Source organism: Grammomys surdaster, unplaced genomic scaffold (assembly GCF_004785775.1).
Source record: "Grammomys surdaster isolate TR1022 unplaced genomic scaffold, NIH_TR_1.0 214, whole genome shotgun sequence".
Taxonomy (NCBI): domain Eukaryota; kingdom Metazoa; phylum Chordata; class Mammalia; order Rodentia; family Muridae; genus Grammomys; species Grammomys surdaster.
Window position 1 is genome coordinate 4,689,995 of NW_021604659.1, and position 15,420 is coordinate 4,705,414.

General features: G+C 39.7%; 1 protein-coding gene across 1 annotated transcript in view; it reads right to left on the reverse strand.

Moving 5' to 3' along the window:
- Positions 1-15,420, reverse strand: part of Acadsb (acyl-CoA dehydrogenase short/branched chain) — a 36,959-nt gene that overhangs the window by 11,735 nt on the left and 9,804 nt on the right. Inside the window, exons 2-5 of the mRNA XM_028772559.1 lie at positions 6,280-6,439; positions 5,026-5,126; positions 2,384-2,590; positions 866-1,036 (exon numbers count right to left, since the gene is read on the reverse strand). Coding sequence (XP_028628392.1) covers positions 866-1,036; positions 2,384-2,590; positions 5,026-5,126; positions 6,280-6,439 — 639 coding nt within the window. The remainder of the gene's footprint in view (positions 1-865; positions 1,037-2,383; positions 2,591-5,025; positions 5,127-6,279; positions 6,440-15,420) is intronic.

A 15,420-nucleotide genomic window follows, 5' to 3' on the forward strand; every position in this document is an offset into this window, starting at 1 on the left:
TATAGCATACGTATTTGTCTTTAATTTAAAAAAATATTAATCTTTAAAACAAAAGTGGCCATTTCCTGAGAAGCAGTGCCTGAGGTTGTCTTCTGGTTTCCTCACAGATGCATCCACATCTACACAAACACACACACGTGCACACATGTACAAAAGGAAAAGAAAGCTAAAATGGGCAATAAACACCAAAGGACTCTGAGTTGCAACATGTGCATTACAGAACTAGAACAACTGGAGAACACTAGTTACTAAGCAAGAACCTTATGCCAAGCACAACAGTGCAACCTCTACGTGCATGTCAGCACTTGGGAAGCTGAGGCAGGTGGATCTCAGTGAGTCTGAGGCCAGCCCAGACTCTCTAGGGCTACCTAGAGAGGAACATTACTACTTCTTGTACATCTCCACACCCCACAGTGAGTGTTGAAATTATTTTTATAAGTATGTGATCATGAGACCCCATAATTTAAATTCAATATTCTCAAACAAATCAGAAAACAAAATAAAACATACTTACCATTTTGCTGTATGAGTTTCTTCCGTCTGACTAAAATACTCTTAAGTATTTTTCAATATTCTTAAAAGTAATGTATTTTACAAGTACTTAAAGCCTTCATTATTATACAGAAAAATTAAAGTTCTATGCAATTAAAGATTAGGGTATTAGGAGAGAAGTAATAAACGGTCCTCTGTGTAATTAATAACTATGTCAACAACAGTTATCTTAGATGAATAAGAGTGAAAAAAATGATCATTCAACTCTCACAGAACGAGGAGCTTAAAACTAATCCTGGAAAGGAAATAAAAGAAAAGGAGAGAAAGCAGCGGTGGGAGGAGGGAGGAGAGGGAAGTTTCTCTTCGTACTTACAGAGGTGAGGTCCACGTTTGCGAACACCAGGAAGAGCTCTGCATGCTCTGCATTGCTAATCCACATCTTCGAGCCATTGATGAGGTAGTAGTTTCCACTTTTATCAGCTCTCGTTTTCAAAGCGAAAGAGTCACTACCAGCTCCAGCTTCAGAGAGGCAAAAGCTCCCTAACTACAGATGTGAGAAAAAAGTTATTGTGTTTATCCTTTATATTAATGAGTCATAGGGGAAAAAATGGACATTTGTGGGTTTGTTTGTTTGTTTGTTTGTTTTCTCTCTCTCCATGACAGAGTTTCCTTGTGTAGAGCTGGCTGCCCTAGGAACTCACTCTATAGAGCAGGCTGGCCTTGAACTCAGAAATCCACTTGCCTCTTCTCCCCTAGCCCCCACCGCCGAGTGCTGGGATTAAAGGTGTGTGTAACCACTGCACTGCCCAATTTTTAAAATGGACATTTGTAAGTCAAATCTTTAGTTATGTAAAAAAAATCTATTATTTGGGCTGGGCATGGTGCTGTATGCCTTTAATCCCAGCACTCAGGAAGCGAAGGCGGCAGATCTCTGTAAGTTCAAGGTCAGCCTGCTCTACATAATGAGGTCAGACCAGCCAAGGCTATGTACTGAAATCTTGCATTTAAAAAAAGTTTCTATTTAACAAAATAGAATTGTAATCATTATTTTTTCAAAAGCACCCTTACTATTTATCTAAGATAAATACAGATTTAGTAACACATGCTTACTGTGTAGCATTTCCTAGTCTATCTTCATTAAGACTTCCCATGCACAGTTAGAGCCTCCTGCCATCTCAGAACTTAAGGAAAAGATGCAGAAAGGTGGTTGTAAGTTTGAAGCCAGAAAAACAAACAAATAAAAAACCCCACATGCTTAAATTTATTTAATTCTAGTAGAAAGTGATCTCAACAAAGGTACGAGAAAATGAATTGTGATAAAAGTACTGTTGTTTTGCCAGGCTGTGGTAGTGCACACCTTTAATCTCAGCACTTGGGAGGCAGAGGCAGACAGATCTCTGTGAGTTCAAGGCCAGCCTGGTCTATAAAGTGAGTTTCAGGACAGCCAGAAACCCTGTCTCAAAACAAACAAACAAACAAACAAAACACAAAACAAAAACAACAAAACACCAAGTGCTGTGTTTGTTTAGTTTGTTGGTTTGTAGGCAAGGTCTCACTTACACATTCCAGGCTGGCCTGGAAGTCGCTATGTAGCCTAGGCCTGGTCTCAAATGAGTAGTTTTCCTGCCTCAGCCTCTGAGCAGTAGAATTATGAGTATGCACTGCCATGCCTGGCTGAAAATCATTGATGATTATTTCCTAAGTTTCCACATGACAAATGAGAAGTAGAATGTGTTTTTCTGGTAGCAGTAATTTATTGAGCATTGCCTGGTTGATTGATGGTGCTGCATTGTGGTCTCGGATAATGAAAGTCAATATCACAGGTACCGTTCTCCTGAAAACGTTGAAACCTTAGACCCCCAATCCATTTCAACAACTCATTTCAACTTACTTTTTCTGTAACCAGCTTTGGCAAATAGGTGGCCTTCTGTTCTTCTGTACCATGTTTTCTAAACAAGTTGTTAACTATTGTGTTCTGGATGTCACACAGGAGAGCCACAGATGCGTCCACTTTAGCTAGTTCCTCTATCACCTGGACACTGCAGAAAAAGGAAGCTTCTGTTCCTCCATATTTTGCTTCTACTTCAATACCCATCAGCTAAAGCAAAGACAGATGAGGAAAGATGAGACAGGTGAGGAGAGCTACTTATTCCGGGAGACTGCAAACTATAAACTGTGAAAAAGAAACTATAAACACATGCATGACCTGGAACCCCTTATGCTAGCTAAGCACTTTAGCCACGGCCCACCTATATTCTGAATTTTAAAATTTTATTTACATTTTAATTTGATATAGCTATTTTGCTATAAACAATAGTCTATAAAAACACTAGAGTTTTTTTGGTTGCTTGTTTGCTTTTCCTTTTTTTTTCTTGAGAAGAATGAATTTATGTTAAAATTTTTCTTCCACTTTGAGTCTCAGATAACAAAGTTACGAAATGCTTTGAAGCATAAGAATGGAATAAAGAAATCTAAGTCTGCTCTGAGAACCTTTCTAATTAAGAAGGCATGAGCTGTTTTGGTATTTGAATTCAGGCCCCTCTAGACTGATTTGATGGAAAAGCTCCCAGTGCACACGTCTGCAGCTTAAGCTGGCATAGAGTCTTCTAAGCAGGTCTTTTGATGTGACCTTTTCAGCAGAGATAATGACTGCTCGACCATCCATTTTGGGCCACTTTAGAAAGTCCAAGATGGTTAGCAGACAACACCTGGTACTGTTTTGAGTGACACATGCAGCAAGTCACAGGTGCTGACACACAACACTAAATGTTGGCCAACATCTTTAGGTGGCCATTTGATTTCAATGTCTAAGTCTGGCACATGAAATGTCCTTAGGACTGCTCCATGTTTAATTGTCCTTGTTTTAGGAAAGGAACATGACATATACAAGTGGTGCAAGATCCACGTCTGAGAGTAGGAAGGGTGACGTTCCCTTTCTCTCTAGGCTCTCCTAGAACAGCCCTGCTGAGTTAGGACTATGGCTATATTTCATGTTGAGGATGTAGCTGACAGAAAGGTGGAACCATGAAGGCTGAGAACTACAGTGGGGGAGGGGAAGATAGGGTGGGAGAGAACTGACAGTGATTTCTGAGTGTGAGTAATTGTTAGCAATACTGTTCCTCAATAAAGGTCACAGTACTCTTTAATCGGAAATATGTGGCAGGTCACTAACACTAGGACTGAGGAGTTGGGGGCAGCTGAGCTACTATAAGCAAGAGCAGATTACGTAGGTGGATAGTGAGTGCACATGGCCCTGAATTCAAGAACTACTCCAGGAGAACAGTTTTCAAGACGTGAGAGCACTAAAGGATTCCCACAGAACCGTGGCAGGGGTATGGCGTCTGTCAATGATGACAGCGGAACTGGTCTGGGAGAGGAACCATTGCATCTCTGTCTAACATCCTAGAGTTCTGTGTGGCCCCATATGTCTCTACATGGGATTCCATTTCCTAAGGATTTTACTGATAACAAAAAATTATAAAGACCATCAAAAGCTGGTCATATTAAAACCAGAAGAAATGAAATTACATGGCCTGGTGCCAAAAGTTATTTTTCAATAAGGTGACAGACAAGATTTAGGAAGGTGGTACTGAATAGGAGTGACTGGTTCTGGGACATACTTAGCATTAAAAACAAAAAGCAAAACAAACAAAGAAACCCTTTGAGTCTCAAGGGAAGGTAGACACCAGGAATTAGTATGGTGATTTTTTTAAGACGTTCTCCTTGGAGGTCCCACACTGACAATACCTGACTCATAGCCAGATTCCTTCTACTTTAATTTATGCTACATGTCATACTTGATGACTAGAGCTATGTGACAAGGACTGTGTGAATCACAAAGCTGGAAATCTGGTTAACGTGGCACTCAGATATGAGCTCTGCTTTAAGACTGTCACATACACAAGAATCCACAGTGTCTATGACTTGTAATGTTTGCCAGAGCTAAACAGTTCTTAGTTGAGTTTCCCTGTGTACTATAGATGTTCAGTCTGTAGTGTCCCATGCTTCTTCCCACCAGATGCTAGTGGCCTTCTCCTTTAAAAGCATTGCCAATTAAAAATGTCAATGCAGTTAAAACTCTTTAACTGTATAAAATCAACTAAGACCTTAACCAAGAAGAAACACGGATACTTTGTACTAGGAATGAGGAATTCACTATGATTACTATAATCCTGCAATTGAAAAGCTTGCATATACTTTAACATACAAGATGTACTTAAAAGTAGCTGGCCAACACAAAATGGACTGTTTTTTGTGTGTGTTTTGTTTTGTTTGGGCACTTTTTGTCTTGTTTGCTTTGATTTTTTTTTTTGAGAGAGAGAAGCAGAGAAAGAGAGAGAGAGAGAAAGAGAGAGAGAGAGAGAGAGAGAGAGAGAGAGAGAGAGAGAGAGAGAGAGAGAGAATATAAAATTGGGTGGGTAGAGAGGTGGGGGAAGACAGGAGAGGAGTAGGGGAGGGAAAGAATATGATAAAATATATGGTATAAAAATTTTAATAACAAAAAGTTTGAAAGGAGATTTAAGAAACAAATACCCCTTGTTGAAATAATCCTTGTATCACTGATTTCTCCATTTTTGAATTTTCATCCATAGTTGAAACCAAAGGAGCAATTTGTTCCTGTGCAAATTTTTTGACTGTGGGGAAAAAGAATTGCTGATAAGTTTATGTTTAAGTAGATAAAGTGGATATTTTTAAGTTAAGAAAGAAATAGTTCATTAGCAGTTTGTTGATAAACTTCTTTTTCAACCAATAAAATACATATGACTATATGTAGTTTTTCAAGATACAGATTACAACTTCCTTCTATAAAGACGTAAAAAGGCAATCCCATAATCCCCTTTGAAGCAAAAATATAAATACTACGGAAGGCATAACATGAAACATGAAAGCCTTATTCTCTTATCTTGGATTAAGAGTTAATCTCCCCAAAGGTAACTGACTTTAAACTTAGTGTTCCTTCCAAAAGCTTCTCTTCAAAGCCTTCTGTACGTCTCTGCCCAGACGCTCTACCTATCGGCTTACTTCTATTACACAATCCAACATAAGACACCCACTCAACCTTCTCCCTGCTTCCCTCCTCCCATCTTACTCTTTTCACTAGTTTTTGAGACAGAATTTCACTGTGTAGCCCTGGTTGGCCTGGAACTTACTATGAGATCAGGCTAGCCTTAGCTCACAAAGATCTACTTGCTTCTGGTTTTGGAGTTCTGAGATTAAAGGCACACACCACCATGCCAGATGCCTACTGTCTCTCTGCTTACACCTTATCTTTCTACACCAGCACATCCCATCTAACATGGACCTCTTAACAGCTGCACAACCACACACAGGAAGGTTTCTCCACCTCGGTACTACGAATGTTATGGACAGGCAAGCCTTTGCTTTGGAGATGCTTTCTGTGTGCACTGTAGGATGGTTAGTGTCATGTCCTCACTCCAGGGCTACAGAAGAGACTGGTAATGAAGCAGCTTCTGGGAAGAGCTGCAGAATCTGGGAACAGAGATGGGTAAGGCTTAACTTGTAACCTAGCCTTTTATTCTGCTGTTGTTTTTATATGACTTTTTACTAAACCCAGCTACTTTGGAGGCTGAGGTAAGAAGGTACTTGAGCCTAGGGGGTTGAGATCACCATGGGCAAAACAGCAATATCCTGTTTCAATAGTAAATAAATACCCTGCGAGCCCCCAAACAGAGCAACCACTACAGAGATGAGCATATCTTCTGGGCTGTTTTGTATTGTTTCCCATGACCAGAGGGGCAACAGGATTGAAGTTGAAGGTCTACTCACCTGCCTCCTTCATCATAATTTCCTCATCCGTAAATGTCTGCAGAGGTGCCAAGGATAGCGCATTATTCGTTATACCGAGTAGAGCTTCTGGTTGTGAGGATTTGAGGACACGAGGAGGAATTTTCCAAGAAGACAAGCAAGTTGGGAAGTTTCTTGTCAGCTTTAGAAACAGCCCCGATTGAAGAAGAGATATACATAGAAGAAAGCAATTTGAACATTAGTTTACTTGGGAATAACTCTATCACCCATTCGAATTTATTTATAAGTATGTGTGTCTACATCTGTGTGAGTTTATTTATACCACATGTGTGTCAGTGTCAGTGGAAGAGGGGATTGGGTCCCCTGGAACTGGAGATTTAGATGGTTGTTCAGTATGGGTTCTGGGAACCAAACCTGGACCCTCTGCAAGAACAGTCCACATGACTTATTCTTATATCCTAGACCCATATTCTAAAATAAGATAGCTTAATTTAGTACATTTTAAAATTCACTTTTGTTGTTGTTGTTTTTCTGAGACATGGTTTCTCTGTGTAATAGCTCTGACTGTCCTGGGCTCACTTTGTAGACCAAGCTGGCCTCAAACTCACAGAGATTCACCTGCCTCTGTCTCCCGAGCTTTAGGATTAAAAGTGTGTGTCATCATGCCCAACTAAATTCACTGTCTTTTATACACAATAATAAGTCATTGAATAGTGCATGGTACTCCTTTATCCAGCAATGAGCTACTATAAATAAACAGACCCTCTAATTAAAAATTTACTTTTATTCTTTTTAATTCTGTGTCTGTGTGTGGTCTGTATATAGTAGGTATGTGCATATGAGGGCCACACAGGACAGAGGTGTCAGATCCCCCAGCAGCTCGTGTTACAGGCAATTGTGAGCCAGCTGATGTGGGTGGTGGCAATAGAATTTGAGTCCTCTGAAAAAGGAAAGTAGTGCTCTCTCTCCCTCTCCCCCTCTCCTCCCTCCAGGGTCTTTATATATAGCTAAAGTTGTCCTGGAACTCTAGGCAGATCAGGCTGGCCTCAAAACTTGGAGATGCCCCTACCTCTGCCTCCTGGGATTAGAAATGTGTGTCCCTACATGCACCTCCCAGTGCATGTCCTTAACACTAAGCCATATCTCCGGGCCCAGCTACCTTTAAACCTACAAGGAAACAAGTTTTTACACTGAACTCATTCTCTAAATACTTTTCTCATTTTACTAACTTCTTGGCTAGGAATACAAGACTCCTGTCGTCTATGACTAACCACTGTTAAGATGGGAGACAATGTATAAAGGTTAAGGAAACAAGTTTTGGAGTCTAAACAAACTAGGCTTAAATCCTAACATTGGATATGTAATAGCTATATCATTTTGGCAAGTGATTTCATTGTTTTTGTAGGATGTGGTGGTTTTAATAAGAATGGCCCCCATAAGCTCATATATTTGAATGTTTAGTCACCAGACAGTGGAAGGATTAGGAGGTGTGGCCTTGTTGGGGTAGGTGTGGCCTTGTGAGAAGAAGAGTGGCACTGGGGATGGACTTTGAGATTTCAAAAGTCCATGTCAGGCCCAGGCTTTCTCTTTCTGTTTGCAGACCAAGATATAGCTCTCAGCTGCTTCTCCAACCTCACACCTGCCTGCCTGCCTGCCACCATGTTCCCTGCCATGATGACAAATTCAACAGTTTCTTTTATAAGAGTTGTCTTGGTCATGGTGTATCTTCACAACAACAGAACAGTGACTAAGACAGAGGGGTATGGGTGATTTTTTTTTAATCTCTCACAATCTTGGTTTCTATACCTATAAAATTCAGATAATTTCTTGGAGCCTTGTGAGAATCATTAAAACAATCTATATATAAAAGATTTATCACAGTATCACCATTTAGCAGGAGCTTAATAAATATTTGTGACTAGTTCTACTTATGAATTGTGACAAGAACATTAGGCTAGGAGGAAGGATGGGGAAACACATTATATCCCTCTTGATGAGACAGACAAGAAAAAGTAAAGAGAACAGGAAAGGAGAAGTGCAAAGGGACTACAGACAAGAAAGCATGCTGCTAATAGCTGAAGGGAGGCAAGTGGTAGTAGCTGGTTCAAGCACTGAAGGAAGGATGGGGAGAAGTGGAAATACGGAAGCGGAAGAGAAATAAATACAAGGGCAATTTTGCTCAATGCTGGTGATGGAGTCTTGGATTGTGCCCTTAATATATAGTCCAAAGAAAGAAAGAATGAGTCAACTACCTCCATAAACTGCCTGTGAAACTTGCCTATCCATTTCAAAGCCTGCAATACACTGGCCTACATTTCTCATTTCTAGGGGAGGTTATTTACTTCACTAAGCTCACTACAGAATTCTTTCTGTCTCTTAGTCAATATATCACCTTTGTACCTATGTTGATCTTTAAAAGAAAGCCCACTGCTGAGAAACCCAAGAAGCCAGTGGGTCTTTCGATAATACCTATTTTTCCTGCTGACACAAGTGTAAGCCCCTTAGTCTCAATATTACCACTGACAAAGCACATGCCAGTTCAACCCACAACAATTACTTTCAGATTCAGAGGAGATTACAGAGGCAAATGAAGTTTTAGAAAGTTCAAAATGGCACACAATCATAGGGTAGGTGATTGAAGATGCTAATCATAAAATATGAAGACTAGATGCTGTGAATGGAATCCATTTCTAGCCAAAGCATCATGAGAGATTACTTGACTCTTGGTAGATGATACTAGAGGAAAGGAAAGCTTTCCTTCTCTTGCCTTTAACTGCACACTCTGGATTACACAGTTGATTTTTCTAATGTCCCTGTGCTTTGGCACTAACCACAGTCATTGCAGTTTTGGTGTCTACTCTATCAAAATGATTTTCTGAAGTTATAACCCATTGTACCACATCATCACATTTTTTTTGTACAGAGAAGCAGTTGTTACTTGAGTGAGATAATGGTTATTTACACCTTGCCAAATCCTTTCCTTAGTTTCCATATGATCTGTTTCTACTCAGCTGACCAGAGAGTTCTGATGTACTATGGCTAGAAGGATCAAGTCCATGAACTTGGGGAGGGTTGGGGAATTACATATTTATTTCATTAACCTCTAGCAAAAATACAGCATTAGAAATTATGAATGTGGGTAACACATTTTGGTAATATGAGCAATAAATGTGACTCTGCCAAAAGAAATCATAGCCATTTTCATATCACATTGATTTAGCACTAGTATCTTGAAATACATTTTTGTTCATCACTATGGAAAAATTACAGTGGCTATTAGAATGACTGCCAAGCTGTACTTAAAAAGCACACCCTGCTCAATCACATTAAGACATTTTATAACTGTTTCATTATAATTGATTTCCTTTATAACGCTGTATCTTTTATTTTATGCATTTTAAACATTTGGAGGAAAGGTCTATAAACTTTTACTATACTGCCACATATGCTGCACTCAAAGTGCTGAAAAGTTAAGAATGCTTGACTGTGGAATGTTCTGGCAAATCTATTGCTATTCTTGTTACATTTAGCCACTGGATTAGTTAGGAACGCCTTTCCACCATGCTTTGGCATAATGAAGTGTTATTTTAAATGTTCCTGGAGTGTTTCCTATCTAACTGCATTTACAGCCCAGGAAAGGCAGAGAACACATTACAGAAATCATGATGACTTGCAAAGACTCAATCAGATTTGCAAAAGGAGAAATTCCAATAGGAAGAGCTGCACTTCTCTGTAGTCGTTGTTTTTCTGCCCTGCTTGCCCTCTTGGCTCCTCCTTCTCTGAGAGGGATCCAGAGGTGTGCCTGTGTCTACTACCTGCTGACACAGGGCATGAGGAAAGTCTGCTTTTCCTGCTGCTGCAGAGAACAAATACTCTTTCCCCTTTTCTAAATTAAGAGTAACTTTGCTCTCCTCCTGAAACTGTTCTCTCAGTCTCCTTTCCTAGGATAAGGAGGAAGGCTCCATGAACTTCACAATAAAACCTGAGAATGCTACAGGGCCATCTTCTAGCAAGAAGGACAAAGAAGGGTGACCATTTCTCTTAAAACTCAGGAAAGCTATCAAAGGCACCTTTTTCTACTCTTGACCCTTGTTATGCCCTACTGGACAATTGTCCTTAGTTATTGATTTATTGAGTTTACGTCACAAATATTCTTTCTACCCAACACATACCAAGAGCTTAGGAAATGTGAGGCCAGAGGCCAACTCAAGTGACACTCTGGTCATGACCTCTTCTCATATCTGGTGAATTCCCCCACTCCCACACCCTGCTACTGTGCATCTGTTTTGAGATGCCACTCAGTACTGAATATCTTAAGGCCTTTGTATCTGACCACAGACTCAATCTCGGTCCCCCAGCTTTTCTCATAAAATACCGTGCTAAACTTGTTCTAACATGTCATCAGATGTTCAATCCTATCAACAAATCTATTTTTCCTCTGGTCTCTCTTCTGAGTTCACAACCCTCATTAACTAGCCCAGATCCCATTGTTGATCTTTGAGAACATAGATTTCACAGTACTGGAAACATTCTTGTCAATATCTTCTTCTTCTAAAAAAACAAACAACAACAAAACAAAACAAAACAAAACAAAACAAAACATTTTTATACTACGAAGAACATAGTTTTCCTTTTCCTAGATCAAGGGCAACTTTCCTTTCTTCATCAACCTTTGTCTGTAATGCCTTATAGGAGAGTCATGAAAGCTAGTTTTCACTATCTCTCACCCTGTTTCCTTAAGTGAGCATTTTTCAAATGCAAGGTATTAAAACTTAATAGCTATACAGTGATAAGATGTGGGGTCCCTTAGAGGTGATAAGGCCAAAAGGCTCCCCTCTTGAGAATGGAATTAAATCCATTAACTTGTTACTTTTCTCATTGTTACCAAATACCTGTCATGAAGCAACAGAAAAGATTTATTTTTGTTTGGTGCATTGTTTGAAGATACTTTCCGCAACACTAGCAAAGACATGCTATTAGGAGTGGCTTGTAGGTATGGTGACAGAAACATGAGACTGCTTACATTTTGATGGCTCAGGAGCAAGAGATGGGACAGGAAGCAGGCAAGCCTACACACTTCAAGACTACCCCCAAAGACCCACTTCTTCCAATCAGCCTCCAACTCCCAAATGATCTACAGCCTCCCAAAATGCATCACCAGGTGGAGACCAAGTATTCAAACACACGAGCCTATGGTGCATTTTACATCTAAACCATCCTCCCCTTGGAAAAGAGGCTTTACCCAGCATTACACTCGTTTCCCATGAGTCAGTCAGCTGTGTGAGGTTAAAGCGGTCCTTAGCAAGGAAGCCCACACAGGCAATCTAACCTGCTAGTGTGTTGCTTTTGGACTAACCAGAGGTTTATAAGAGAATAAACATCTAATCTTTAAAAACTGCCCACTCTCTGGTACTCTGTCATAGCATTATAAAACAGACTAAGATGCCATATTTATAGGAAGACGCAACAATTCTACTTTAGTCATAGGCAAAAGTACACATATATACAAATGATACAGTGAAGTCAGCAAAAGTAAAACATTAAAAACCAAATTAAATATTAATGAAGGAATGGTTAAATTTTGTGGGATATTGATTCAATACAATTATTTCACGGCCATTAATGCAAACCAGGCTTAAAAATACGGAGGAAAAATACAATTAGCAAAAATATGTTTAGCATGACAGCACTTATGTACACTCATAAATGAATTATTATAACATAAATGTAAATAGTGAATTAATCTGGCAGCTATAGTTCTTCACCATATATGCTAGTTCCCAATAACTGCTCAGAGAACCCAAGATTTTTTTTAAAACTGCACCTCAATAGCTGAGCAGTTAAATGATCTATCTTTATTTTCTATGTTTACCTGGCTACTTCCCGTCCGTCCCATGATAATTGCATATTATTATTGACCTGGCTCTTCGGGGTTCAGGTGTGTTTCCGTGATCTCTCTCTGGACCCCTTCCTTGTGGCTTCCTTATAGCTCCAAATCCTCCAACCTACCTCGCTGATCTCAATCTCCCTCTCTCTCCTTTCTCCTTCCTCTGGTTGGTGGACTTCCTACCCTATTCTGCCCAGCCATTAGGTGGTCAGCATTTATTGACAAGACAGAGAAGAAATGGTTAAAAACTGTTTACACAAACCTGAGACAGGAGATTCTTGATATAAACATTACAAAACCGTGTCTGGATTAAAACAAGATATGAGGGCAGAGAAATCAGCATTCAAATAACACAAGGGTACATTTTATACAGTGTATAAAAACATTATGCCTACATAAACTTTAAAGCACACATGTGCTAAATATTTAAAGAAATGGACTGAAGTATATATGGATAGTCTATATGGATAGTCTATATGGATAGTCTATATGGATAGTCTATATGGATAGTAACTCTGGAGTTACTATCTATGAGGGCAGGACAGAAGTGTGTGCGGGGGTGTTGATGCTTATTTCTTTGAAAATAAATCTTAGTAAAGGGTTTGTGTCAGTTTCATTACTTTCTGCTCTTTTATTAAGAATACTTGGTCAGGTGGTGGTGGCACACGCCTTTAATCCCAGCACTTGGGAGGCAGAGGCAGGTGGATTTCTGAGTTTGAGGCCAGCCTGGTCTACAGAGTGAGCTCCAGGACAGCCAGGACTACACAGAGAAACGCTGTCTTGAAAAAAACAAAACAAAACAAAACAAAACAAAAAAATATTTGATAAAAATTTTCATGTTAAAACTTCTTTTCTAAAATTGTATTTGTTTATATGTGTGTGAGCCTATATTTGCACTATGTGCTTATAGGATCCCATATCACCCAGAAGAGGGAGTCAGATCCTTGAAGTCACAGGTGGCTGGACCCTGGGAACAGAACTCCGGTCCTCTGCAGTAAGTGCTCTTAACTGCTGGGTCTTCTCTCTGTCACCTGCTGAAACTTCCTAATGTGATATAAAAGGCTGGAAGAAGGTCTTAGGTAACACATTCAAGATATCATTTAAGGACCATTTTTTGGATTTCTTAAAGCTACAGATAATTAAACTAAATAAACTGGTTTATTCTGGAAACATTTACCAATAACTGACTTCCTTTCCTCTATCTGGCTCCTTTCTCCTGAAGGTCAGAAAGCAATGACCTACTGGGAGGATGCCTTATCTGATCTTACTTAAGACATTGCCTACTTGTCCTCAATATCGCCAAGACTGCGTTACACAAGGATGATTAATAGCAGGATAAAACTAATAAGACCCAGAGCTTAGCTATATCTCATCCCAGGCCATTGACTGTCCTTGGGTCCATTCATCTCTCCTAAACAATCTTTCTCAACAACCTATCCCTCTCCCTTTATCTGTAGTTTTGCTTTCCACACTCCTGTGGTCTGTGGTCTGAAAATACTAAATGGAAGAATTGCAGAAATAAAGCATGTGCAGTTTTAAATTGCAAACCATACAGAGTACACAAGGAAGTCTCTCATTATCTTATTCTGTCCATCTGGCCCATCAATAACTGTGTGGACAGCCAGGTTATCAAACAGTTGGCAGTGTGGCAATTGTTTTGTACAGCTCAGAGAGTGATCTACAAATGCTGTACTTTTGGTTTTGAATGAGTAATTTATTAAGTATATAGTGAGCAAAAGGTACCAGAATAAATAGTGAGTAGCAGATAAAGAGACAGCTGGCAAAAGATTATCAAACTGGCATTCACAATATCTAGTCAAGACACTGGTGTAGCCCAACTCAGAAAAGCAAACAAAAAATGATGTTATCAAATCAGGTGACTTACAAACAACTAACAAACAAAACTAACAAAATCCCCTCAACAGTCAGCTAGAATTTAAGAGTTTTGTGGAAAGTAGACTATCCTCTGGATAAGATTTCCAAGGAAAAGAACAAAGAGAGAGCAAGCAGCAGACAGATAACATCAGTCAAGAGCATCCGTCATCAATCAGCAGGGGAAGGTGGGGCAGTCAGCTGGAGTCCTCCCGAGAGAGACTCTCCACCTTCTCTCCATGGATGAGATTCTGCACAACTGAACTTCCTCCTAGTCTCACTGGAAGCAGTATTATACTATAGCATAATCAACAGTAACCTGAGTAGAAAATGGCTTATCTTCTAGCTGTTCTCAAGGGCAGAATGTGTTTACTTTTGGGCTGCTCTTCCCTCTCTCTGTTACAGGCATGGGGGGAGAAGACAATCTTGCTTCCAGAGCCAGCCTCTCAGTGAGCTCAAATAGCACATGGCACTTTACCATTGGAATGTGCGTCCCAATAGTGCTTGTGTTCAAATAACTTACTTCATTTAATAATGTCCCCAAAGTTTGAAAGAAGTCGGTCAGGCTATTTGAATGTGCCAGAGAAAACAGCATTTCCTTTAAATGAAAAGTATTTCTTACCTTAATAAGGAAAGAGAAACAAAACCAAACATATGTTGAGATTGCTAAGAGCCACAATAAAAACAAATTATCCATGAAACTGTGCAGAAGTAAAAAGAACTTCACCCCTGTTTTACTGCAGCACCTCAAGCTACAAAAGCAGTGGGCACAGAGCGACAAGTGTGGCAGGTCATTGCAGGCGTTGGTTCACACACAGTTTCAGGTGTTCACTGAGGATTTTGGAAAATACACCTTGCAGATGAGGGTGACTATTGTAGTTTTCTAAGATTTCAATCATCTCCCACTTGATTCTCCCCTGGGAAGAAGGGATAACTGAGGGATATCCAAATAAACCCTCCAGCTTCAAATGCTTTTAGTTGACTATGAAACCATCACTAATTTTGGAGGTCCCGACAGCTTTGCTATATGTGACACCTCTGACTGAGGCTACTCAATAGCCTGAAAGTGTTTTGTTTTTGGCAAAAGCTGCTTTTTGTTCTTTGTCCTAACAGCAAGGTTAACTAACTCCTGGGAAAAGGAGTTAAAAAGACTTAGTAACTGGCAATTCAATACTGATTTAGAGAGGGTAGAACGTTTGAAAACTTTCTGGAGACATCAATATGTGGATCATCTAACACAAAGCATGTAATTTGCTGTTCTATGTTTTAAAACTAAAAGCAGACATATAGGACATGTTTGGTTTATAGGGAAACACTGTGTTTATCTAAACAAGGCTATACAATTTATGGCCCAAGAGACACACGCAGCCTAAAACAACTCTGAATGTAGCCCAATACCAAAA